The following is a 27,959-nucleotide window of genomic DNA, read 5'->3' as shown; positions in this document are numbered from 1 at the left end:
CTTCTCTGAAGTAGAATCCTTTACAAAACCACTTAAAATCTCAGCAGTGTTAATGAGGAATGGCTTCCTGAAACATGCCAAGCTTTACTTTAATTCAGTAGCACAGGTCCAGGAAAGGGACTGGATACAGGCCTGGACCAGAATCTTCGTTAGTTACCAGAGCTGCAGATTCTATTAAAAAATGGGCATTTTTTCTGAAGATATTACATTTTCAACACTGGTTTTATTTTATACACATCTTTAGAACCTACAAAGGATAAATTTGACAAAAACTCCACTTCTATTTCCTCAACATCCGTGTCATGAACGGCTGCATTTCCCATAGCACAGGATTAGCTAGGAGAGATCTTCTGTAGGGCCTGGGTTACAAATGCTTTGGGAACCAAACACATGAGCATTTTGCCTAGTTCAAAACCACTTACCATGGGATTCTCTTCCCAGATCATCGGAGACAATATTACCTTAAACAACTGAAATATACTGTGATCATATGCACTTCCTTCAGTTAGCTAGGGTTGTGCTGTTGTTCACCATTTCTGAGTGGAGATTTTAAATCACTGCTGTTTCTTTGTTAGCCTGTCCAGTAAATTAGACAGTTCTCTCCTGTTGATAGAACTGCACTTCAACTTTCTCCATGTCATCATGGAGGGATGGGGAAAAAGCAAAGCTGAAATCATAAATGAGGACTTTAGCAGAGGGTCATTGTCTTAAATTCTTCAATAAACCTGAGCTACATCCTATCAAACTGAACTAATATCCAATTGGGTGACCAAACACAGCCTTCAGGAAAGATAGAAACCCACATCACAGGGAGAGAATACATTACAAAGAAAGCATCAAGTGAAATTCCAGGGCAGGTTACATCTGATTATTCAGAACCGGGACAAGAGATTCTCCCACCACATTGTCCTCTGATCCATTCAAACCTGCTTCCCTCATCCCTGTCTCCATAGTCAGTTATGTTATTTACAAAATGTTTAGTATCGTAGCATCCCCATAATGAGGGAAAAACACCCCTCTTGCCAGAAATGGCTTTACAATAAATGGAACCTGAGATTTAAACTCTAAATGATCACACTCTATTTGGGATCCATTTGAATTCCCCTCCCAGGACTTTTGACACTCATCTCCAGTCACAGCGACTCTGATATAGGATTAAAGTAGTAAAAACATCATCTGCAAGCACAGACAACAGAGAATGCTTCATCACATGACACTTTGAGAAGTGGATGGATAGAAAGCGATGAACATAAACACTGCATGGCTCAGGCAAAAGATAACAGTTCTGCACTGAAGGGGAAGGAGGGAATCTTTGAGTCACCCCATCTCCTTCCACTGTCACGGAAGCTGAAATGACACTTTTTTCCTGCCCCAGCTCCTCTTCATTTACATCTAATTTGAAAAATTCCCAATATAATTGCTCTTCAGCACAACCCAGAGCAACGTGAGAACAACTGTCAATGATACAATCTGTATCACTGGTGACTCTAACAATAACTTTGCAATAGGAGGAATGGTATAAATGTAACGCTCCCTGGTTCCTCATAGGAAGGGCACAGTCAAATTACTTGTGGGACAATAGAAAGGACAAATAGGTCCATCTCAAAAGAGGGCGAACTGCAAAAGGCAAAAATGGGCCACTCATCTGGACAAGCTGAGGGATAACGGTGCTGCAAACAGTTCAAAGAGCTTTAAAAGTTACTATGTGGGAATCAGGAAAAGTATTAAAGAAAAGAAAGTCTTGATAGCCCTAGAGATTTTTACAATGTTGATCTCCTTTGCAGATTCACTGTTGGCTAACATGGGCTGAGTGCCAAGAGAAGGTTTTCCCGCACTCACTGCATTCATAGGGCCTCTCCCCTGTGTGGATTCTCTGATGCTCAGAAAGGGCTGAACTCTTAATGAAGCATTTTCCACACTCACAGCATTTATACGGCCTCTCCCTTGTGTGAATTCTTTGATGGGTAATAAGGTTTGAGCTGTGGTTGAAGGTTTTCCCACACTCACTGCATTCATAGGGCCTCTCACCTGTGTAGATTCTCTGATGCACAGAAAGGGCTGATCTGTGAGTGAAGGTTTTCCCACAATTACTGCATTTGTAGGGCCTGTCCCCTGCGTGGATTCTCCGATGCTTAGAAAGGTTTGAGCTGCGATTGAAGGTTTTGCCACACACTCATGGCATTCGTAGGGCCTCTCCCCTGTGTGGATTCTCAGATGAACAGAAAGGCTTGATCTGTGAATGAAGTTTTTCTCACACTCAGTGCATGTATTTTTTTCTCTTTCGCCTAAGGATTTCCTGTTGTGTTGTGGCTTGCATGAGGACCTTCTGAGTTCCCAAACAGGAAATACATTTATCCAATTTCTCCCCTGGCTGGTTTCCCTGCTCTCTTTCTGGTCTGTGCTGAATCTCAAAGGAGTTTCCCTCCTCATTACTCCTGGACACATTCCTTTTCGATCTTTGTGATAATGCTCTGTGTTTATCCACTTGCTCAACATTTTCCTTCTGAGAATTCTGCTCCTCTTTCTCACATTCCATTGCATCACCTGCTGTGATAGAGACAGAAATCTCAAACAGGGATGGAAAGGGGAAGACCAAACCAAAACAAGCACTGAAGACAGGTCAAATAAAAATCAGGAACTGAACTCCCCCAAACTCTTCCCCTAAATAGGGCAGAGGAGGGGGATGAATTCAGCCTTCACATCCCATCCAAATACGCAGGGGGAATGAAGGAAGCTAATGCCTGGTGTCTCCTAAGATCTACAGGAAGCCATGAGCTATATTTACCCTGAGGATACAACACCTACTAGGGACAATAATGAACTGAGAGACCTCCCAAAGGCTTTGTTGGGCATCCCAGATGTTTCCTTCAGGCACTTACAGATTGTGCATTGGTTTAATGTTTTCTCACCTGTGTGGGGAGCTCTCAGGATCTCTCTTTCCTGAGAGCCCTGGAGGTCTGGGACCCATGGCTCTTCCCCTTGTTCCAGCTGGGAGATCACATCAGGCTGGGTAACAGGAAACCTTGCTGAGATGAAAGAAAACAAAGGAGTTCAGTTGATTTCATAAGACTTTGTCATAAAAAACATTCTGTTTATTTAACTTCAGAGCTTAGTGTGACCTGGTTGGCCAGAGGTAGTTCTCACTGAAAATGCCAAGATCAGGGCAGGCTGAAAAAGAGATCACCCACACGGGTTATCGAGAAGCTGAAAAAAGAAATCACACAGCCTCCTTTATTGCATCCCAGTTCTCTGACTCCCAATCAGCACCTAGATTCAGCACAGTGAGAGGTTATTTAAAAACTGCTCAGATAAACAAAATGATCTTCTGACCCCAAAGGTCAGCCACGTTACCAGGTCAGTATAGGTTTGGATCTTACCCAAAATACCACACTGCCAGCCAATCCTTTAGCATCTAAACTAAAGGTTTAAACAAAATAAGATAGAATGAAGTTAAATGGGAAAGCAGTCAGATACATTCCAAAATGGATAGATCAGGTTCTTAGCAGTATTAGTGAGTTGCTGGTGTGAAAGTCTGTCGGGAACACATCCACAAGTTGGATGGGTCATTCCGTCTTTTGTTCCACAGTTCAGTTTGTAGAGAAGTTGTTCCAGAAGTAGGAAGGGGGATTGAAGACAAGATGGAGATGATACAGCTGCGCTTTATATTCCTTTTGCTATGTGGCTTGTTCTTCCTGTGTCCCAAACACAAGATTCACAGCACATGGCATGGAAAAGCCTTGGAGGTCTCAGTACACAGGCTTACCCGGGAATGTCTTGCTGACACAATAGGTGTATCCCCTTGGTCCTTTCCATGGGCTCATTGTACAGCTGATGACCCTCAATGGGCCATCAAACAGGCTAGGCAGTGTTGATGCCAATATGTCTGGAGGTGTCACCAAGAAACACTGCCCAAGTCTGGAAATACAGATATACCCTGCATATCTATAACTCACAGTACAAAGGTGATAGAAACAAAATGATCATACTTGGAAAATCATAACATTTTCCCTGACACTTTCCATGGCATATCTAGCACGATTCATTGCAATTTTATCAGATTTTATTATTTTATTATTAATACCAAAAGTGTCTCACAATTCCATACAGTGTCACACTTGGTAAACCAGTGAATTTCCAGGACCACTGCCCCAGGTCCATGAAGATGCCGAACATTACGCTTAGAGGGATTGAAATACTCACATATCTGCTGGGAACACACACACCGACACTGTGTCAGTCTGTACCCCTGTGTTCACTCTTCTAGAAAATTATGATCAATTTTGTACACAGTATGGCTTGTGAGGTATCATTTGAAAACCCATAATCTACTGAATATTATTCTCCTGTTAAAATGTGTAGTAACACTGTATGTAAAGTTATGAGATTTTACAGTATGATGTTACTGAAAAAGTTACAATTCTGGGGAACACCCACAGACCAGTTCCTCAGAGACAGCAAGGCAAACAGCTGGTCAAACAGCCATTCTCCTGCAGGGGGAAGGTGTGAAGAAGACATTTACATTCCATCACAGGGACCTCTTGAAGCTGTTGTGGAAAATGACCACATGACTGATTTTGAATCAGCTCAGCCTGAGGCTCTTTTCTTGGTTACAAGCGTGCAGGGGGCGACAGCTATTGGAATACTGTCCTCCTGAGCTAAAAATCACACAAGCCTTTTAAAGCTTAAAACCACAAACAATGACGCATAGGCTGCACATTAAATACCTTATTTAGAATATATTGCAAAATATGATGCAGGTCAAAAGCAAGCTGAACAATCAGTTTTTCATATCCGGCCTCTCCTCTTATTGTTATTCCTAGTCTAGTTTGTGGTTTGACTTTTCTAACACTTCCACTGTGGTTATGTTTCACAATCTCGGTTATTGCAAATCAGTGTCTTTGGGAACTTTCCACTTCTCCTACTTAGGCCCCTTCGGCACACAAAGCCATTGTTCCCCAGTTTGGGGACTTTCCATTCTACTTTGCCTTTCTCTGCCCTTTACACAGAGAAACAAGCTCAGCTAATACTTTAGGCCTACTAGCTTGACCAAACCTCCAAAACTCTTTCTGTAGACTTTCCCACACAATACTCACATCTCCAACAGACAGCCTGTCACCATAACTGAGCAGAGAACTGAAGTGGTTTCTAGTACAAAGGACTGAATTATAAAAAGAGGTGAGGAAAATGCATGAGACTCTCTCTCTCGCCCCTTTCCCTCTGCTCATGACAACTCCTGAAGAACTGAATGTGGGCGGCAGAGGTGGGTTAGGCCGAGTCCTGGTTGAAAGGAAAACCAGCCTGTCTCAGCACGGGGTGAGAGAAACATTTGCCTTAAATTCGTTTCAGCTTGTTAACTTAAACATTAGTTCAGTGTTTTATCTTGCATTTATTTTGTAAACAATTCTGAGCTTTATGCCTCATTATCTGTATCTTAAATTTTTTTTTGATAGTTAACAATCTTGTTTTATTGTTTATCTAAGCAGTGTGGTTGTATTAAAGTGTGTTAGAAACTTCATCTGGGATAACAAGGCTGGCGCACGTCATTTTCCACTGATGAAATGACAGACTTCATATGAGCTTGCGTTGTTCAGGAGTGTGCTGGACAGGGAAAGATGCACACTTCTGGGGAAAGTCAGGGAGCAGAGAATTTTCTGGAGTTCTCCTGTGAGGTACTGTAATTTATGAGTCACTGACTAGCAGCACTCAAAACTGTGTAGCTGGGAGTGAGTTACATGCTGGAGACTGTGTGTGAACTGCCCAGGAGTGGCTGCTCTCACAGTAGAGCAGTGGAAAAGGCACCCCAGCTTGGGAACTGAGGGGACAGAGCTGTTCAACAGTCCAGGTTGCACTGTGGTTAATATCACAGACACTCAATTTCGAAGAGTCTCCTAAAACACAGAGAAAGTAAACCTATGTCCCAGAAATCAAAGACTTCAGAGAGAGGGGAAGTCTCCCTGGATTTGCTTCTTGCTGACAGAGAGGTCCAGAGACAGAGACAAAGAGAGAGAGTCCTGTGGAAGCTGGGAACAGGAAGCATGGGCTGGTGGGGTTCGGTGGAGAAAGGGAACAGGAAGGGCAGGGATATCACTGAATTCAGGATCTCAGCAGTACTAGATGTCAGGATAATACTGCAGCCCATTGGAAAACATAATCCCAACTATATATACAGAATGATGGGGTCTAAATTAGCTGTTTCCACTCAAGAGAGAGACCTTGGAGTCACTGTGGATAGTTCTCTGCAAACATCCACTCAATCTGCAGCAGCTGTGAAAAAAAGTGAACAGAATGTTGGGAATCATTAAGAAAGGGATAGACAATAAGACAGAAAATCTCCTCTTGCCTCTATATAAATCCATGGTACGCCCACATCTCGAATACTCCATGCAGATATGGTCGTCCCATCTCAAAGCACTTCACATGAGCAAACAGGAGCTATTTGACACTGTGCAATATGGCTCCTGTGCTCTGTTCCCAAAATGTTCTGCAGCAGGGGAGGGCCTGTGGCAGTGTGTGTGTGTCACTGGCATATTGGGGTGATACTGAAACAGGGCAGAGTAGAGGTGGCATTATGGGGTTGGCAAGAACTTTATCTCTTCATTTCCTATTCCAAGAACCAAGGGTACGGGAATCCTTACCCAATGAGGTCACATTCTCATGGTTCTCCTGCATGACATCTCTGTAGAGGGCTCTCTGAGTGGGGTACAGCAGAGCCCACTCTTCCCTGATGAAATACACAGCCACCTCCTCGAAGGTCACCAGTCCCTGAAAGAGCAAGAGTCCAACACTCAGTACGTGATGTCCTATTCTCATCCCCACTCTCTGTGGGGGAGAGGAGCCAATTAAATGCAAGCTCTGGGTGGATTATAGTTAACAGAGTCCCACCCCCACCCTGAAAAGAGCATCCTGGAAACACCACATTAAGGGGACCAAGAAAGAGCCCCTTGTCTCTCCCAGCAGATCCATCACCCCCCTACTAACCACTGACCGATGTAGGATATGGAGGCCCTAGCAAGGTCTAGGGAGAGCTCCCTGGTAGGAAGCCCAATAACCTCATCGTGAGGAGCTGGATATGAAGGGCGGGGCAGCTCCCCTAAACCTCACTGATGGATGCCCCCTTCATATCTCACAGTAGCCGCTGGTTAGTCAGGTCGGGCTCCAGCACTGGGAGTCTGGTCAGTTTGACTAGCTCTATGAAGGTGGGTTATTCTCAGTTTCACAAATTAGGGTATTTCCACTACCTAATCTCATGGGTCTGTTCCTAGAATCTAGGCCACTTAATAAACAACTCCCAGCAGGTTTATCTCAAGCTGTCCTCCTCCCTTCCCCACCCTATGCATTTCCTGCCCCGCTCCAACCTCCAAACCAGACTGTGCAAATCTTCCCATCTCTGGTGTATTTGCTGTCCCTCTCCCACCCTGCAGGAACCCACCAGCAACCTCCCGATAATCCCTACCTTAACAGGCTTCCCTGCACTCATTTCTCTTCCCTCTCCCATGGGAGGATGGGATGAGCTGGAGCAAAAAAAGGATGTCATTCTACCACCTGTCTGGGTGAGAAGGACAGTTGTGGGGGTTTCAGAACAGACTTTAGTTAATTTCACCAGATGATTCTCCCAGGCCCGTTCCCTCCAGACAGACACCCTAGATTCTGTCATGCTGAGAAAGAGATCAAGCATATTATTACACTGTAGACATGGCCCCTGGTGCCAGGCTAAGCCCACAGAGAGATTTTTAACCTCTCTTCTCCCTCACCTCACCTCATAACAAAGTCTCTGAACACAAGGCTAGAAAAGAGCAGAACCAAAGGAGTCACTGTGGGGGATTCCCTCAGACACTGACCCCACGGCAGCCACACCCCAGCAGGGGGAATATGGAGTCAGGAACGGGCTTTTCCTCTCTCTGATCCTTGTTTTGTTCACTGGAAAGTGGTTCTGCCCAGGGATGCAGCAATACGTGTGTCTGGGTGGACTAGAGAGCTGGAAATCTCTCCCCCGCTCATTTCTCCCACTGCCCCTTTCAGTCTCCCCTTCCCCTGTACTCTCTCCCTGTCCCTCTGGCTGGGAAAGTCCCATTCCTGGGGGCTTTGCTCTCTTATGGCTGGATTTTCTCCTGGCAATTGCTAATGGGAGTAGAAATGAGGAAGGGTTGTTTGTGCAGTCACTTTCTTGCCAGACCCCAGCACTTTCCCTGAGGTCTTTCAGTTACCTGGAGTCTGTGGTAGAATTGGTATTAACAGGACCCAGGTCTCCCACAAGGGGCTAGTACGAGCTGGAGAAAGTCATCTCCTGGGCTGAACAGAAAAGAAGCTTGAACTAAGGTCACTTACCAGCACAGAACCCCACTGGAGTAGTAGCAGCTGCCAAGCCTGGTCTCCCAGATCACAATGGAGGCTGCAGTGTCTGACCCAGGAAGCTGAACCCCAATATCCTGAGCAGAGAGGGACAGAGCATCTAAGCAGCTTCCCTCCTTTAGCTCTCTAGGGAGAGCAGCTAATGAGAGCCCCTCCTCACAGGGAGAATTGCTGATCCCATTTGCCCCACTGTCCATCTGGAGTCACTCCTTGTCTTTCCATACAGTGACTTTGGATTAACATTGGTCTCAATGTTCAGAGTAGCGGCCGTGTTAGTCTGTATCTGCAAAAAGAACAGGAATACTTGTGGCACCGTAGAGATTAACAATTTTATTTCAGCATGAGCTTTCGTGGGCTAAAGTTCACTGCTTCGGATGCATAAAATTGGTCTCAATGAAACCAGAGTTCAGAAATGAGTCTAGAATGCTGTGGAAGTGACCATTGTGTGGCAGTGCTGACCCCCTTCCCACCTCCCTCAACCCCCAGATCTAGGATAAGGGCTGGTGGGGAGGGAATGGATATTCCCAATGGAACTGGAAGTTCCTGCAGTTTTCAAGAGAGGAGAAAAGAAAAATCAGTGATTTCACCTCACGGTGTTTGACAAGTGGATAGAAAGTTATCACAGTGACTGGGCCTGGCCGGGGACTGCCTGGCAGCGCTTGGAGCCAGGATTCTGGCACAAACTGATCAGGGAGAAGGATCAGGGTTAGTAACGGTCCCCAGACACCCTCCAGTACCCAGAGCCCAGACCCCCCAGCCAGGGTCCCCAGACACCCCCACAAACCCAGCCAGGGGCCCACCAGATATTCCCTGGCACCCAGTCCGCAGAGTCCCTGGCCAGGGATCCCAGATACCCCTCAGCCCCTCACCAGCCACAGTGAGAGCTGGACACTGGTAAAATGGAGAGAAAATGAGGCACAATGGGGGGAGGGGAACAGGGAACTTCTCAGGGGTTTGAAGGAAGGGGGGGTCACCCTGGGTGTTGCTCGTTGCTCTCTAGGGAGAAAGGGGGCAGGACGGGAGAGGAGGGAGGTCCCCACGGGAGAGGCAACGGTAAATCCGAGGGGATCTCAGTGCCGACCTTCTCTCCCCGCTCCTCGGGGGTCACCTGCTCTTCTCCCCACCCGGTCATGTCTGGGCTGCACAGATATTTCCCATCCTCCCCTTTCCCAGTCCCCCCAGCCTGGTCTCAACCCCAGCCCCCGCCCGGCCCCACGCAGGGACCCCAGTGGGGCCGGACCCCTCCCCCCACCAGCCCCTACGGGGCCCCAGGGCAGAGCCTGGCCGGGTCCTGGGGGCGCTGGGCTCCTGCGGGGACAGCAGCTCCGAGCCCTCCGCGGGCGCTGCCCCCCCCGGGAGCAGATCCCGGCGCTGCGAGATGCCAGGTCCCCCCCAAGACACTGGGGCAGAGTCACCGCCCGGCCCCCCCCAGGGCTCGCTCCGGGACCTGGAGACTTCAGCTCCGCAGCGGGGCGGCCAGAGTCCAGGGCGGCCCGTGGTGGCTCCAGCGGGGCAGGGCCCGGGCCGGGCGCGGGGGGTTAACGGGTCTCACCAGCACAAACCCTCCTGCTCCGCCCGGCCCCAGCCCCAGGCACCAGCAGCGGGTGACGCGGCCTCTGCGCGTGTGGGACTCTCCTCCCGCCCAATCTGCACGTGCCCAGAGCCCCCACGGCAGAAACCCTTCTCCGGCCCCGGGAGAGGCTCCAACGGCCACGCGCGAGCCAGGCAGAGCTGGAGCGGCCCGCGTGCGCTTGCACCTCGGCTTCTTCTCTCCCACTCAACGTCACTTCCGGTCCAGGGAGAGTCAGGAACTACATCTCCCAGCCTGCCCCGGGGACGCTTCCGCTCTCTCCCGCCCAGGGAAGGGAGGTCCCTGGGTCCAGCCTGACTCTCCCTCCGCAGCTCATCCTTTCCCCCGGCCCCGGCCCCTCCCCCAGCCGGTGCCTCTCAGACCCGCCCATTTCTTTTCGGGGAGTGGCAGAGCTGGGGCCGAGGGGCAGGAGAGGGGCTGGGGCTCCCCAGGGGAAAAGCAGGGGCAGGGGCTGGTGTAGCAGTGCCTGGCTCAGCAGAGGGTGTCAGCTGCAGGCTGGGGGGGGGGTTGCAGGGCACAGGAAGGGGCTGGAGCAGCTGGGAGCGGGGTGGGGGGGTTGCAGGGCACAGGAAGGCATTAACGCCTCCCGGCCCGGCCGGGGGAAAGGGGGGCTTCTCGGGCTGCAGTGGCACAGCTCAGGTCGGAGGTATTGGGGGGTCGCTGGTGGGTTCCTGCTGGAGGGGAGGGGCAGGAAATACTGAAGAGGTGGCAGCTTCTGGGGAGTTAGGGCTGGAGGGGGCAGGGAATACCCTGGGTGAGGAAAGGGAGGGGGACAGAGTGTGACAAACCTGCTGGGACTTGTTTAACATAGGCCTAGATCCTCAGAACAAACACTTGGGTGTTGAGGGAGAAAATTTCCTAATTTGTGAAACAGGAAATAGAGAAACCAACCCCCTGGGCAGTGCTGGGAAAACTGACCAGACTTCCAGTGCTGAACCCTCAGGTGTTTCAGGTTACTTCTGTCCAGGTGAAAGAGACATTAACCCGTAGCTATCTATTTATGACATGCCCTCCAAATTGCAGACAGTGGGGAACCTCACTGGCGGCAATTTCCTCCTAGAACTTTAAAAGAAACAGATTAATACAACACATGCATCTTTACATATACCACTAAGTATATAACTAACAGATTTATACATTTTAAGAACACTTTTTAACTACTGGATTCTGGGAAACTCTCATGGGAGAGAGCATCAGCTACTTTGTTAGAAGCTCCTGAGATGTGCTGAATTTCAAAATCAAAATCTTGGAGAGCTAAACTCCAACGAAGAAGTTTCTTGTTCTTCCCCTTGGCAGTATGAAGCCACTTTTGTGCAGCATGGCCAGTTTGTAGCTGGAACCGCCGTCCCCAAACATACGGGCCTAGCTTTTCCAGGGCGTACACAATGGCATAGCATTCCTTTTCACTGACTGACCAGTGACTTTCCCTCTCAGACAGTTTCTTGCTGAGAAACATGACAGGATGGAAGTTGTGATCCGTTGCTTCCTGCATGAGCACTGCTCCAATACCACGCTCAGATGCATCTGTGGTTACTAGGAATGGCTTGTCAAAGTCCGGGGCCATTAGCACAGGGTGAGACATGAGCATTGCCTTAAGTTGGGTAAAGGCCTTTTGACACTCATCAGTCCACTTAACTGCATTTGGCTGGGTCTTTTTGGTTAGGTCGGTCAGTGAGGCAGCGATTTGGCTGTAGTGTGGTACAAATCGCCTGTAGTACCCGGCCAAGCCTAAGAAGGATTGAACTTGTTTCTTTGACTTTGGGACAGGCCACTTTTGGATAGCATCCACCTCAGCCTGTAGGGGGTTTATGGTTCCTTGACCCACCTGGTGTCCCAGGTAAGTTATTCTGTTTTGGCCTATTTGACACTTTTTGGCCTTAACAGTTAGTCCGGCCTGCCTGATGCGCTCAAAGACCTTTTCCAGGTGTAGTAGGTGTTCGGGCCAGGAGTCTGAAAAAATGGCCACATCATCGAGGTAGGCAACTGCATATTCTCCCAGTCCTGCTAGTAGACCATCTACCAGCCTCTGGAAGGTGGCGGGTGCATTTCGAAGCCCGAAAGGAAAGACATTGAATTCATACACCCCCACATGGGTGACGAATGCTGACCTTTCCTTGGCAGGTTCATCTAGTGGTACTTGCCAGTACCCCTTGGTTAAGTCTATTGTACAGATGAACTGGGAACGTCCCAACTTCTCCAATAGCTCCAATAGATCCAATTGGTGTGTGGCATTGGATAGTTGTCCAGATGAGTTACTGAATTTAGCTTACGGTAGTCCATGCAAAAGCGTATTTCCCCATCTGGTTTGGGTACCAGAAGCACTGGAGATGCCCATGCACTGGTAGATGAGTGGATTATACCCATCTGTAGCATGTTCTGGATCTCCCGTTCTATAGCAGCTTGGGCGTGAGGAGACACCCGGTAGGGTGGAGTTCTAATGGGGTGAGCATTACCTGTGTCAATGGAGTGGTATGCCCATTCAGTCCGTCCTGGGGTAGCTGAGAACAATGGGGCAAAGCTAGTGCACAGCTCCTTGATTTGTCGCCGCTGCAGACGTTCCAGGGTGGTTGAGAGGTTCACCTCTTCCACGCCACCGTCTTTTTTCCCTTCGTAGTAGATACCTTCAGGCCACTCAGCATCATTTCCATGGACTGTAAACTGACAAACCTGTAAGTCTCTGGAATAGAAAGGCTTGAGAGAATTAACATGGTACACTCTGGGCTTTAGTGAGGAATTGGGAAATGCTATGAGGTAGTTCACAGTTCCTAGGCGCTCTTGGACCGTGAATGGCCCTTCCCATGATACTTCCATCTTATGGGCCTGTTGCACCTTCAAGACCATAACCTGGTCTCCTACCTTGAAGGAACGCTCTCTGGTATGTTTGTCATACCAGGCCTTTTGCTCTTCCTGAGTATCCTTTAGGTTTTCTTTAGCAAGGGCTAAAGAGTGTCGGAGGGTGCTTTGTAGGTTGCTTACAAAGTCCAGAATGTTAGTTCCTGGAGAAGGTGTAAACCCCTCCCATTGCTGCTTCACCAACTGTAATGGCACCTTAACCTCGTGGCCATACACAAGTTCAAATGGTGAAAACCCTAAACTGGGATGTGGTACAGCCCTGTAGGCAAACAGCAACTGCTGCAACACTAGGTCCCAATTATTGGAGTGTTCGTGGACGAATTTACGTATCATGGCCCCCAAAGTTCCATTGAACCTTTCCACCAGGCCATTGGTTTGATGGTGGTACGGGGTGGCAACCAAGTGGTTCACCCCATGAGTTTCCCACAGTTTTTCCATGGTCCCTGCCAGGAAATTAGATCCTGAATCTGTAAGGATGTCAGAGGGCCAACCTACCCTGGCAAAAATGTCTGTTAGGGTCTGACACACAGCATTAGCTCTGGTGTTGCCTAGAGCTACTGCTTCCGGCCATCGGATAGCAAAGTCCACGAAAGTCAGTAAGTACTGCTTTCCTCTGGGTGTCTTTTTTTGGGAAAGGACCCAGAATATTCACAGCTACTCGCTGAAATGGGACCTCAATTATGGGGAGTGGCTGGAGAGGGGCCTTGACCTGGTCTTGGGGTTTTCCCACTCTTTGGCATACCTCACAAGACCAGACATACTTGGCAACGTCCTTGCCCATCGCCTCCCAGTGGAAGGACTTCCCCATCTGTCTTGGTTCTGTTCACTCCAGCATGGCCACTGGGATGATCATGGGCTAAGCTTAAGAGCTTCCCTCGGTACTTAGTTGGAACCACCAACTGTTTTTGCAGCTGCCATTCTTCCTGGTGTCCACCAGAAAGAATCTCCTTGTATAAAAGTCCTTGGTCTATAACAAACCGGGATCGGTGAGAAGAGCTGAGAGGTGGTGGGGTGCTCTGTGCCACCGTCCAAGCTTTCTGAAGGCTGTCATCTGCTTCCTGCTCAGTCTGGAACTGTTCCCTTGAGGATGGGGTCACCAGTTCTTCCTCAGACTGGGGACTTGGACTTGGTCCCTCTGGAAGCGATGTAGGTAATGGGGTTGTTTCCCTTGCTGGTGAACCGCTCTCCGCTGGTGCACCTGAGGATATTTCAGGCTCTGGCTGAGCCTTTTGGGTATGGTTGTCTGTTGCTTCTGCCAGTTCTGGCTCACTGGTGCCCTCTGGCATTGAGTTTGAAGCTGTGGTTGCAATTGCTGGTGCTGGTTGCTGTTCCAGTTCCGGGCCTGGGATTGGAGGTGCTGTGGCTGTTTCAGTGGTTGGCATGGAATCCGGATCCACGACCTCTGTCTGGGTCTCTGGTAACACCAACGGGGCATTTGGCTCAGGAACAGGAATGGGTCTGGAAGCTTGTCTGGTTTGGCTACATGTAACCATTCCCACTCTCTTGGCCCTCTTCACCTGGTTGACCAAGTCTTCCCCCAGTAGCATGGGGATGGAATAATTGTCAGACTGCAAAGGTCCACTTTCCTGACCAGCTTTGCATTGGACAGGCAGTTCAGCTGTAGGCAAGTCTACAGCTTGTGACATGAGGGGGTAAATTGTCACTTGGGCCTTTGGGTTGATGAATTTGGGGTCTATGAAGGATTGGTGGATAGCTGACACTTGTGTCCCTGTGTCTCTCCAAGCAGTCACCTTCTTTCCGTCCACTCTCAAAATTTCCCTTCGCTCCAAGGGTATTTGAGAGGCATCTGGGCCTGGGGATCTTTGGTGTGATGGTGATGTAATGACTTGCACTCGGTTGGTGTTCTTTGGGCAGTTGGCCTTGATATGTCCCAGTTCATTACACTTAAGGCATCTTCCAGCTGACTGGTCACTGAGTCGAGGTGAGTTACTGGAGACTGGTGAGGTGGGAGAATAGAGTGTTTGTGGCTTTCCTTGGGTTGTAGGTGGGGTCTTTGGTTGCCCTCGGTTGTAGGGTTTATTGTCGGTGTGTCCTCTGGGGTATTCGTTCCCCTTGACAGTAGCTTTCTTGCTTTCTGCCACTTCCGTCCATCTGGCTCCAATCTCCCCTGCCTCGGTGAGATTTTTGGGTTTTCCATCTTGTATGTACCGTGTTATGTCCTCAGGAACACCATCCAAGAACTGCTCTACTTGTATGAGGAGGTGCAGTTCGTCTATGGATTTAACATTGTTTCCTGATATCCAGGCCTCATAATTTTTCCCAACGTAGTAGGCGTGTTTGGGAAATGACACATCTGGTTTCCACTTTTGGGTTCTGAAACGCCAACGGGCATGATCCGGGGTTATCCTCATTCTGTATCTGGCCTTGCTTTGAAAAAGGTTATAGTTGTTCATTTTCTCCTTAGGCATTTCAGCTGCCACCTCTGCTAAAGGTCCACTGAGCTGTGGCCTCAATTCTACCATGTACTGGTCTTCAGGGAAGCTGTACCCAAGACAGATTCTTTCAAAATTTTCTAAGAAGGCCTCAGTGTCATCACCTGCCTTGTAGGTGGGAAATTTCTTGGCATGTGGAACTATAATTGGCGAAGGGTTGTTAGGATTGGCTGGCGCATGCTGCCCAGCCTGCACTAAGTCCAGTTCATGTTTTCTCTGTTTTTCCTTCTCTTCACTTTCTTTTTGTTGTTTTTCCATGTCTCGGCGGTAGGCTGCCTCTTATTCTTGTAGTTTTCTGTGGTGGGCTGCATTTTTGGCTTCTTCTTGTTTTTGTAGCCTTTCCATCTCTTGTTTGTGAGTTGCCTCATCTCTGGCTATTTGTCTTCTGAGCAGTTCTGTTTTTCCATTGCTTCGAGCTGTACTGCTTCTGGTTTTCGTGACATTCTGGTTCCTGTTTTCTTGTGTTGGGGTGCCCTCAGGTGTTTATTCTCTGTACTGCAGGTTCTCTGTTGCCTCCTGGGGTCTGCCTAGTAATGGTGCCTTTAACCCTTTCTTCCTCTAGCTAATCTTTTAAATGTAAAGTAAACCAGAAAAACCACTTTATTTGCATGTGTATTGCTGGATACTTGACTCACAATCGGAGTGCTATTGTTTGACAAAAGACCCGTTTGTCACAGCTTAATGGTTCCTTGCTTAATATGCAAGCTACTGCCAGGAGAGAACAGAAAAAAACACTCTCTCTGGTTCCTTTTTACACCAAACCTCTCTGCTTAAAAGCCCCTAGCAGAGAAAAGAAAAATAGAATCCAGAAGCCAGTAGGAATATTATATCTTTCCCACAACGCTGCCACTCATGTCATAACATTTTTCCCAGATTTGGACCTTAGCATCCAAAATATGGGTGTTAGCATGAAAACCTCCAAGCTTAGTTACCAGCTTGGACCTGGTAAAGCTGCCACCACCCAAAAAATTAGAATGTTTTGGGGCACTCTAGTCCCCCCAACAGCCTTCCCTGGGGACCCCAAGACCCAAATTCCTTGAGTCTTACAACAAAGGGGAATAAACCATTTCCCCCCCTTCTCCCTTCCAGGTATTCCCTCCCTGGGTTCCTGGAGAGATATACAGAAGCAAGCTCCATGAATATAAACAGAGGGACTCCACCCTCCCTGTTTCCAGTCCTGGAAACAGAAGTACCGAGAGGTCTAATCCCTCTCCCTCCACTTTCACCCAGAGGATATGCAAAGTCAGGCTTAGTAAATCTAACACACAGAGATTTTCCCCCTGACTTCTTCCCCCCCACCAATTCCCTGGTGAGCTACAGATTCAATTCCCTGGAGTCCCCACTAAAGAAAAACTCCAACAGGTCTTAAAAAGAAAGCTTTATATAAAAAGAAAGAAAAGGACATATAAATGGTCTCTCTGTATTAAGGTGACAAATACAGGGTCAATTGCTTAAAAGAAATATAAATAAACAGCCTTATTCAAAAAGAATACAAGTCAAAACACTCCAGCAACTACACACATGTAAATACAAAAACAAAACAATATAAATCTTGTTGTCTTACTATCTTGTACTTACAACTTGGAAACAGAAGTTTAGAAAGCCAGGAAACAGAAAAATCACTCTCATAGCCGAGTGGGTACAGACACAAGACAAAGAACAAAGAACTCACACACAAATTTCCCTCCACCCAGATTTGAAAAAGTCTTGTTTCCTGATTGGTCCTCTGGTCAAGTGTTTCAGGTTACTGGTGTTACCCCTTTACAGGTAAAAGAACATTAACCCTTAGCTATCTGTTTATGACAGGAGCTCTGATCAGCACAGGTGGTGATGCTGTCCCAAATCCAAAAACAGCTCCACCATGGACCATACAAGAGATACTGGATCTGATCACTCTATGAGGAGACAAATCTGTTCTATCACAGCTCTGTTACAGAAGATGAAATGTCAAAGCATTTGAAAAAATCTCCAGGCTATGATACAAAGTCCACAACACAGTGCTGCGTGACAAGCATAATGGAAAGCCAAAGAATCAAATGGATGCTCATGGAGGGAGGGAGAAGGTACAGCTATCCCACAATCCCTGCAGTCTCTGAAAAGCATTTGTATTCTTGACTGAGCTCCCAGTGTCTGAAGGGTCAAAAACATTTTCCCGGGTGTTTCAGGGTATATGTCATCAATTTACACCCTTCCACCCCCCCCCCCGAAAGAAAAGGGAAAAAAAAGTTTCTCACCTTTTTTCAATGTCACCCAATGTCTACCGCATGCTGCTGGTAGACGAGGTGCTGTAGCGCTGAACACCAGCATCTTCTTCCTGGTGGCAGATGGTACAATATGACTGCTATCCATTGTCACCATCAGTCTGTGAGTGCTCCTGGCTGGCCTGAGTGAGGTCGGCCGGGGCACCTGGATAAAAATGAGAATGACCCCTGGTCATTCCTGGCAGATAGTACAAAAAGGCTGGTAACTGCCTCCATCATAGCAACTAGAGGCTGAGCTCCATCAGCCCCTCCCTGCCATTTCAAGTCTAATGAAAAGATTCTGTACTGCCTGGACTATCATAGCAGTGGGAAGGTGGGCTCCTCTCCCCTTCACCCTTTAATGTCCTGCCTGGACTATCATAGCAGCTGGAGGATTCCTCCCCCTCATTTTATCTCACTAAGAGGTCGGTATTTCTCACTCCTGCATTCTTTATTACTTCATTACACAAATGGGTGCGGGACACTGCCACTGTAGCCCAGAAGGGTTGGGGGAAGAGGGAACCAACAGGTGGGGTTGTTGCAGGGGCACCCCCCAGAATGGCATGCAGCTCATCATTTCTACGGGATCTCTGGGGCTCTGACACGGAGCGGCTGTGCTCTCTGGTTCTCTAGTACACTTGCCTCATATTCTAGGCAGGACTGTGACTGCCCTGCTCCAAGCAATTTGTCCTGAATTGATACTCTCTCAGCAATGTCCTGCCAGAGGCCAATTGTTACAGGGGTCGTCCAGGATTACAGCTGGGAACTCTCTGAAGCTCAGGATACACTTCCACAGCTAGGGCAAGTATGTAACTCACACACCTCCAGGGTGTGGTGGTGTGCCCCAGCTAGTGGTATCAAGATCACTTTGAGGGAGAGAGAAAATGAGTCTTTTTTACAGTCTTAGCTAGCAGCCAGGTGGCTTTTAGTTCATGCTGTAGAGGCCCATTCACTAAGCTCCTGAGTTCCCACTTCGACCCCACCCACTGACAAGTCACCAACCCGGATCTGTCAGCGTAACTGAGACAGCTGCCGCCCCAAGAAGAAGAAAGCTGCCATGACACGCCCGGCTGAGAAGAGGTGCCAAGCAGTGAGCTGACACCCATCAGAGCTTCCTGTGATAAACTGCAAACTCTGGACAATAGCAGGGTGGTAGGAAGTGTTGCCCTCAGAGTGGCCTGGGTCAGAGCCCATGGGAAGCCCCTGGGCTCTCCTGCCATCTGCTGCACCCTCCCCCCCTCGTGAGACCAAAACCCTGACCACTAGGCGACATTCCCACGAGCAAAGGCCATCACCAGGCATCTGTCTTCAAAAGTTTGCAGAGGATGTGGGAGCAGAAAGGGTAGAAAGGATGAGGATGGCTCTTGGGAAGAGGGAGGGAACCTTATGGGAATGTCTTGTTTACCTCCATCAACCCAATGATCAGATCACTGATGCCTAGAATTTTCCCTGACGTGTTGTAATTGATTGGATCTAGATTTTAAAATGGGTACCACATTTGCAGATGGAGAAATGTCAGCAAGTTGAGTGGAAGGTCATTGCAAGCTCAGCTAATTATGCAATGTGGCTTATGCCCCATCTAACAAGCTCCTTAAACAACAGCTTCCAATTTTCATTTACATTGTTCTGTTAAGTGTTTTTCTCCAAAACACTTTCACTAATCATTTTGGTCACCTTTGGAAAGTTAGCCCTTTCAGTGCACCAAATATAAATATTGCTGGTGGGGACTGCCCTCTATTGGTCATAAGAACAGCCACACTGGATCAGACCAATGGTCCAGCCACCCTAGAATCCTATCCTCCCACAGTGACCAATGCCAGGTGCCCGCGAGGGAATTGACAGAACAGGGAATCATCAAGCAATCCATCCCGTCACCCATTCCCAGCTTCCGGCAAACAGAGGTTAGGGACACTTCAAGAGCATGGTTTTGTATCCTTGCCCATCCTGGCTGATAGCCAATGATGGACCTCTCCTCCATCAACTTATCTAGTTCTTTGGTGTTATAGTCTTCGCACTCACAGCATCCTCTAGCAAAGTTTCCCCAGATTGACTGTGTGTTGGGTGAAGAAATACTTTCTTTGGTTTGTTTTAAACCAGCTGTCTATTCATTTCATCAGGTGACCGCTAGTTCTTGTGTTATGAGGAGTAAATAACACTTCCTTACAGATCCGGACTAACACGGCTACCCCTCTGATACTTCCTTATTTACTTTCTCCAAACTTGTCATCATTTTATAGATCTCTATCCTAGTCCCCCCTTAGTCATCTCTTTTCCAAGCTGAAAACTCCCCTCAGTCTTATTAATCTCACCTCACACAGAAGTTGTTCAAGATTCCTAATTATTTTGGTGGCTCTTTTCCATACCTTTCCCAATTCCGATATATCTCTTTGAGATGGGGGACCAGCTCAAATATTCAAGATGTGGGCATACCATAGATTCACAGACAGGCAATATTATATTTCTGTCTTGCTAGCCATCTCTTTCCTAATGACTTCCCAACATTTTGCTTGTTTTTTAACTGTCGATGCACATTGAGTAGATGTTTTCAGAGAAGTATCCACAGTGACTCCAAGATCTCTTTCTTAAGTTGTAAGAGCAAAATTTAGACCCCATCAGTTTAGATGTAGAGTTGGGATCATGTTTTCCCATGTGCATTACTTTGCATTTATCCACATTGAATTTCATCTGCCTTTTTGCTGCCCAGTCACACATTTTGGTGAGATCCCTTTGTCACACTTTGCACTCTTTTTTGGATGTAACTAACTTGAGCTGGTTTGTATCATCTGCAAATGTTTCCATCTCACTGTTTACCCCTTTTTATAGATCACTTAGGAGTATGTTGAACAGTGCTGGACCCAGTACAGACCCCAGGGGGACACCACTATTTACCTCTCCATTCTGAAAACCAGACCCTTTCTTTCTTGCCTTTGAACCATACCTATCCCAGAGAGGACCTTCCATCTTATCCCATTTTGCTTCAGAGCCTTTGAGGAGAGACCTTGTCAAAGGTTTTCTGAAAATCTAAGTATATTATATCCACGGGATCACCCTTATCCACATGCTTGTTGACTCTCTGCAAGAATTATAGTAGACTTGTGAAGCATGATTTTCCTTTACAAAAACCATGTTCATTCTTCCCCAATGTAAGCAGGGGCAGACTCACCTGGTGGCACCTCCTGCTGATCATCTTGGGAATTAGCTCTCCAGACGTTTGAGCGCCCTCCGCAGGCCGGTGATCTGCCTCACTGCAGCTGGCCCCCTGTCCCTCCCAGGACCCCGGTGCCCCTTTTAACCTGGCAGTACCCCTACAGTTATGAGTATCCCCATCCCAGGGGAACCTCCACCCACTATCTCCACCTCACCTCAGTCTTAGCTACTGCCCAGTCTCCATCTAGCCCTCATTCACTGGGGCAGACTGCAGTATGAGCCACTCATCACAGGCAAAGGGGGTTTTGGCCCTCAGCTGTTTACTTTAGAGTAATGTGGCCCTTGCCGCTTTACGAGTTGTGCAGGCCTGGATTAGGGCATTGCGCCACTCTGTGGGCATTTTATGTCCCTCCTCAGTTTCACATACCGACACAATTTCCTTTGCTGTTCAACGAACAGCAAAACCTTTCTGTGTCTCTAGTTTGAGCCAAGGCATTCAATTCCATTGAAACCTTCTCTCCTGCAATGGCAATGGTCAGACAGAGGGGACGTGGCCACCTTCAGCAGCTCTCAGAATGAGATAGTTACTCTCCTTTTTCTTCAAGCTGCTGTTGTTATTCCATAAAACATGTACCATGGAATAAAAAACTGAGTTTACTCCAGAGTGAGGAAAGAAAGGAGCCACCAACTCCACGAAATATCTCTGTTCCCCAGAGAGAACCTGCCCCTGCTATTGGAATCACTGATGTACTTCAGCTACAATGGGGAAAATATCTGCTCTCATTGGGGTAAAGCTCAGTGGTAGTGTTTGACTGAAGATCAAGGGGTCCTTGCTTCAAATCCAAGTGCCCTCTAATAAGCCTGTTATTTTCTTATTTTTATTTTTGAAAAAAGGGAAAACATGTTCATTTCCATTCTCCATTATGTTCAGGAGCTCCACTATATGGGGATGCTTGAAATGAATGTAAACACTAAACATTTCACTGTCCAAATGCATAAAAACCTAGCAAACCTGTCCATCAGCTGAAATTAGTTCCAGTCCTCTAAGTGTAGAGTTTATGTTTTCATCCATTAAACAAAGCGATCATAGGAATGTACATTTGCAGATCCCTCCTGTCCAGGGCTGTGCTGTGCAGAAGAACAAGAGCCACGTCCAGCTCGGGTTCAGGAGTCTGACAAGCAAAGGCAACTTGGTGCGGGCTAAAGTCACCAGCACTTTGGCTCCTTCACATTCAACCAGCAGCTGGGCCCCAGGACAAGGCATGAGAAGACGACAGTGGCTGTGAGCAGGAAAATAGCCCCCAAGAAGCTGGCTAAAGCTCTCAAGATCCTCAGGAAGGACATCATGCCCATGTCTAGCATGTACTGACTGCAGCAGGGACCAAAAAGGCAGAGAAAAGCCCTCAAAAGTTGTAAGCTGCCAAGCCCCAGAAGGTGATGAAAATCCTACCTAAAATCAAGATAGGATGAGGCGAATGTCATCTCCAAAGCCAGGCCTAAGAAGGTAACACTAAGAAAGAAGTGAAGAGATTTCCATTGGGATGACTCCTGCTCTTTTATGAATCACCATGGACCACTCAAAGAGATCAAAGTCCTGCAGGACAAACAGCCTCATGGACAGTATAATGAAGTGGTGGCAGCGGGGAGACGTGTTTCTCTTCCAGAGGGGAAGTGCTGTGTTTTGTGTAACACCTGCCAGGTGAGTGGTGCACTGACAGGGTAGCTGCCCATAGCTCCCACATGAGCTCATTCTCTTTGATCTGCTTCTGCCGTTATTTCAGAGCCAGCACTAGTGGGAGTGTGTCCCTATCACTTCACCAGCTGTAGAACAGGTTCTGTCTGCACCCCAGCTCTCATTAATCCCACTTTTTAATGTATTCCTACTGCGATACTTTTCCACTTCTCTGCCTCATTCTAACATTCCGGTCAGAGACTGACTATAGGGAGGAATTGACTATTTTGCGTCACATTCAGTAAGCTGCAATAGTATGTGACTGAAACCTCTGCTGGAGGTGGGTAGAAGTCTGTTACATGCATAAAATAGCTAGGCTTTATCAAACCACCTGCTACACATTCAAACCTTCCTGTACACACACAATAGAAATTGGGGCTCTGAGAAATGGCAACTTGCCTTTAACACAGATCATTGTTTTCTGTACTTCCAGAGGCATTGAAATAGAAGCATATTACCTTTCAACAGCTGCTATTTCATGATCAACAGCAAAGCCTGTCAATTTACCACCCATAGAGCTGATTGTTTCTAACTGCAGGGTTAGCCAGACCATTCAGTAGCATCATCACTCTGTTTACAAAGCCTTTGGTTAGTGACAAATCATGAGACTTATCCCTCCCTGCTGTAATTCCATTGACTCCAGTGTTCTCTTTCCCCAGTTCTGGTTCCAAGAAAATAAACAAATTAAAACAAGCTTCAGAACTAACATGCTGTGGGAAAGTGGAAATGTTAATAGCTCAAATTATTCAGTTTCTTCTGTGTCTTGTGTATGTCTATCTGCTTTGTGTGTGTGAGTGGTGGGGCTTTTTGTTTGCTCCAGGCAGGTTCAACCCTGTCAGATTTGTCTCCGGGGAGGGGCCAGGGAAAACAGACAACCTGGCCTTCCAGGTTGGGGTTAGGCAAAGGAATAACAAACCTGTCCCATAAAAAACAAAATATGTTACAGAAACAGTGGTAGAAACAGTGCTAGAGAAACTGGTTAATAATCACAATGCCCAGGCTTGAAGCAATCCGAAATACAGAATTCAAAAAGCAAAGCTCAAGGGAGATTTGGGGTTTATTCTCTGAGCTTAGCCATGTGCTATAGCACAGGGAGCATTTTTGGAAGTCTCTCATCCCACAACTGGGGAAAGGAAAAGGATTCTTAGGTTCTAGCACGGATTGAAGGAGGACAGTCATGGGGAATAAGGGACTCCCTCTGACTTACCCTAACTATGTTTGTTGTTACAGTGGAGGAAATGACTTTTTTCCCTATTCCTGCCCTGTTCCTGCTCTTTGTTATAGTTCAATATATTTTCAGCGCGGAAAATAATAATAAAAATATCTGCTCTCCAGCACAACCTGAAGGAACATCAGAACAACTAGGAATGAAACAATTTGTTCCCCAAGGGAGAACTCGATGACTAAGAATTGCTTTGAAATGGAGGAACAGGATAATCGTGATGCTCAGGGTTAGTTTAGACTAGGAAAAGTGATGGAGTTTAGGTCAGGTCAAGGGGAAAGCTAATGCCAACCACTGCACCTGGGCTGCATTTGCACTACAACTTTTTACATTAAGATCGCTAACTTGAGCAGCTAACGCCATGCACAGTCCTAGCGGATGGAAGGCACAGGTAGTTTTTGCCTCAGTGTACCTTGCTGGGATCAAACCTCTCTCCCAACTTGGAACTCATGAACATAGCTGGCTGGAGGGATACACACTCCTATGACTCAAAAGGAAAGGAGTTGAAAGAAAAGATCATAGGACTGACCCCAAAGAAGGATGAGCTGCAAAAGGCAGAAGGCGGCAACTTATCTGGTGGAGCTGAGACACCATGGTGAAGATGATGCAAAAATCACTATGTGGGAATTAGCTAATGTGATTTTTTTTAAATCATTTTTGCCAACCCTAGTCAAGGGATTTATTACAATTCTCTCTCCTGTGCATTTTCTGATGTCTAATGAGCCTTGAGTGCTGATTGAAGCTTTGCCCGCACTCAAAGCATGTGTAGGGCGTCTCTCTTGTGTGGATTCTACGATGTGTGTTCAGGGTAGAGCTCCGATTGAAGCTTTTCCCACACTCAGTGCATGTGTAAGGCGTCTCTCCCGTGTGGATTATCTGATGTCTGATAAGGAGTGAGCTCCGACTAAAGCTTTTCCCGCACTCTGAGCATGAGTAGGGCTTCTCTCCTGTGTGGATTCTACGATGTTTGATAAGGGTTGAGCACTGACTGAAGCTTTTCCCGCACTCAGAGCATGTGTACGGCGTCTCTCTGGTGTGGATTCTACGATGTACAATAAGGACAGAGCACCAACTAAAGCTTCTGCCACACTCAGTGCACGTGTAAGGCGTCTCTCCTGTGTGGATTCTACGATGTGTGTTCAGGGTAGAGCTCTGACTGAAGCTTTTCCCACACTCAGAGCACATGTACGGCGTCTCTCCTGTGTGGATTCTCTGATGTCGGATAAGGTGTGAGCTCTGACTGAAGTTTCTCCCACACTCAGTACACGTATAAGGCGTCTCTCCTGTGTGGATTCTACGATGTCTGACAAGGGTAGAGCTCCAATTGAAGCTTTTCCCACACTCATGGCACATGTAGCGTGTCTCTTCCAAGTTGATTCTGCTGCTTGTTATAATGTCTGAGAGGCTAATAATGTTTCCCTCTGGTCTCCCCTGAGTCTCACAGGCTTTTGGTTTTTCTGGGAGTGCACAACTCCTGGAAACATTCTCTTTGGATCTTCCTGATAACATTCCATGTGCTTCTCTTCGCTCAGCATCTTCCTGATGGGGTTTCTCCTCCTCATTCTCACTCACCATCCCATCACCTGATGGGAGACAGAGAGAATCCAGACACAGGTCACTACCTGCACCGGAAAGAAAGAAAATCTCAGTGAGAGGAATGGAAAAAGGGATGAACAATCCAAAATATGTGTGGGAGAGATCAAACCTATCAGGAGCTGATTTTCCCCAAAACCTTCCCCAGAGGACAGAGGAAGGGATCAGTTTTGGTCTGCATCTCACGAGAACACTCAGAGGAAAGTGAGATCGCGGAGCGACCTGCTGCCAGTTGTCAGTCAGAATAGGAGGAAAGCCATGAGTCACATCTGCCATTATGATTCCACATCTGCAGGGAACAATCTTAAACTTGGAGAGCTCACAGGGTCTTCGTAGGGCATCCCAAATGTTTCCTGCATTCCCACACAGTTGTTGAGTTGGTTTAACCAAGTCCTCACCTGTGCAGGCAGCTCTTGGAAGCACTTCTTTCTCAGAGCCCTGGAGGTCTGGAACCCACGGCTCTTCCCCTCGTTCCACCTGGGAGATCACATCAGGTTTGGAAACTGGAAACCCTACTGCAGGCAAAGAAAACTAGGGAGGTCAGTAGAATTTCTGGGATACTTGTCACAAAGAATAGTCCATGGTTTTAACCCCCAGCTCATTGTTAAGCAGTAACATCCCAAGGCCAGCTTCCTTGCCTCAAAGAGGCAGGAGAGTTATTATGATTATAAATCATATTCATTACATTAGTGCTAAGGAGCAACTAACAGTGGGTCCCCATTGTGTTAGGACAAGTACAAACACAGAATAGTAGATGGCCCATGCCCTGAAGAATTTACAATCTAAATACACAAGACAGGCACAGAATGGGATAAAGGACAGAACCCACTGTTAGAATAGAGATATTCAGGCCTGCCTGTAAAGCCTATAGTTTAAGAACTTAGGGGTATTTTTATCACTTAGCTACTTATAGGAGTATGAAAACAAAGAATCAAAATCACTGTCTGTATTTGTAAAGGCCTTCTCTTACCGTGACAGACTGAGGTCTTGTCCTTAGGCTAAGACCTTTGGCTAAGCAGCAGGGGCAGCCATAAGCTGGGAAGCAAAGGGTCACATCCTCACATCCCAAACGAGTCACACTGAAATAAGGTGCTATTGGGCTGTTAGGAAGATGATCCTGTCCTGATAGTGCCCAGCACTACCAGATAAAGAAACAGATCTTAAGATGGTTAAAGAAAACTTAGTTTGATAGCAGACTGGTTTGGCAAGAAATCACTACTCAATGCTTGTGGTTGTGAAACTCTCATTTTTGTATTTTTTTATCTTTATGGCCACCGCTTTACAATGTTAATCAGTCTGATTCTCTAATTGTTTTTGTCTGCTGTATAATTAATTTTGCTAGGTGTAAGTTAATTAGGTAGTGGGATACAGTTGGTTAGAGAATTATGTTTCATTGCGTTAGGATTGGTGAATTAAATTTCAGTACAATGATTGGTTAAGCAAAGGTACAGCTGAGAATATTACTATATAAACTGAGTCAAACAGGAGGGGGAACAGGAACAGGGAACGGGGAAACAGGGCAAATGCTCTGCGGCATCAGAGCTCATAGACTCATAGATTCTAGGGTCAGAAGGGACCAATGTGATCATCTAGTCCGACCCCTGCACAAAGCAGGCCACAGAACACTCTCCATCCACTTCTATAACAAACCTCTAACCTATGTCTGAGTTATTGAAGTCTTCAAATTGTGGTTTGAAGACCTCAAGCTGCAGAGAATCCACTAGCAAGTGACCCATGTCCCACGCTGCAGAGGAAGGCGAAAAACCTCCAGGGCTTCTACCAATCTGCCCTGGAGGAAAATTCCTTCCCGACCCCAAATATGGCGATCAGCTAAACCCTGAGCATGTGGGCAAGACTCACCAGCCAGCACGCAGGAAAAAATTCTCTGCAGTAACTCAGATCCCATCCCATCCAACATCCCATCATCGACCACTGGGCATACTTATCTGCTGATAATCAAAGATCGATTGCCAAAATTAGGCTATCCCATCATACTATCCCTTCCATAAACTTATCAAGCTTAATCTTAAAGCCAGATATGTCTTTTGTCCCCACTAATCCCCTTGGAAGGCTGTTCCAGAACTTCACTCCTCTAATGGTTAGAAACCTTCATCTAATTTCAAGTCTAAACTTCCTAGTGTCCAGTTTATACCAATTTGTTCTTGTGTCTACATTGGTACAAAGCTTAATAATTTCTCTCCCTCCCTAATATTAATCCCTCTGATATATTTATAAAGAGCAAGCATATTCCCTCTCAGACTTTTTTTGGCTAGACTAAACAAGCCAAGCTCTTTGAGTCTCCTTTCATATGACAGGTTTTCCATTCCTCAGATCATCCTAGTAGCCCGTCTCTGAACCTGTTCCAGTTTGAATTCATCCTTCTTAAACATGGGAGAGTAGAACTGCACACAGTATTCCAGGTGGGGTCTCATCAGTGCCTTATATAATGGTACTAACACCTTTTTATCTTTGCTGGAAATACCTCGCCTGATGCATCCTAAAACCGCATTAGCTCTTTTAACGGCCATACCACATTGGCGGCTCATAGTCATCCTGTGATCTACCAATAGTGCAAGGTCCTTCTCCTCCTCTGTTGCTTCCACCTGATGCGTCCCCAATGTATATCTAACCTTCTTATTATTAATCCCTAAGTGCATGACCTTGCACTTTTCACTATTAAATTTCATCCTATTACTATTACTCCAGTTTACAAGGTCCTCCAGATCTTCCTGTATGATATCCTGGTCCTTCTCCGTGTTAGCAATACCCCCCAGCTTCA

At 47.1% G+C, this 27,959-nt stretch overlaps 1 protein-coding gene across 1 annotated transcript in view; it reads right to left on the bottom strand.

Annotated features, from left to right (window-relative positions):
* Positions 1-203: 203 nt before the first annotated feature.
* LOC127039469 (zinc finger protein 436-like) overlaps positions 204-27,959 on the bottom strand; it is a 254,552-nt gene continuing 226,796 nt past the window's right edge. The window contains 5 exon segments of the mRNA XM_050933237.1: positions 204-2,170; positions 2,173-2,227; positions 14,064-14,072; positions 24,321-25,209; positions 25,579-25,695. Coding sequence (XP_050789194.1) covers positions 1,787-2,170; positions 2,173-2,227; positions 14,064-14,072; positions 24,321-25,209; positions 25,579-25,695 — 1,454 coding nt within the window. The 3' untranslated portion in view covers positions 204-1,786.

This window comes from Gopherus flavomarginatus, chromosome 23 (genome assembly GCF_025201925.1).
Source record: "Gopherus flavomarginatus isolate rGopFla2 chromosome 23, rGopFla2.mat.asm, whole genome shotgun sequence".
NCBI lineage: Eukaryota > Metazoa > Chordata > Testudines > Testudinidae > Gopherus > Gopherus flavomarginatus.
This window is presented reverse-complemented; position numbering and strand designations above follow the sequence as displayed.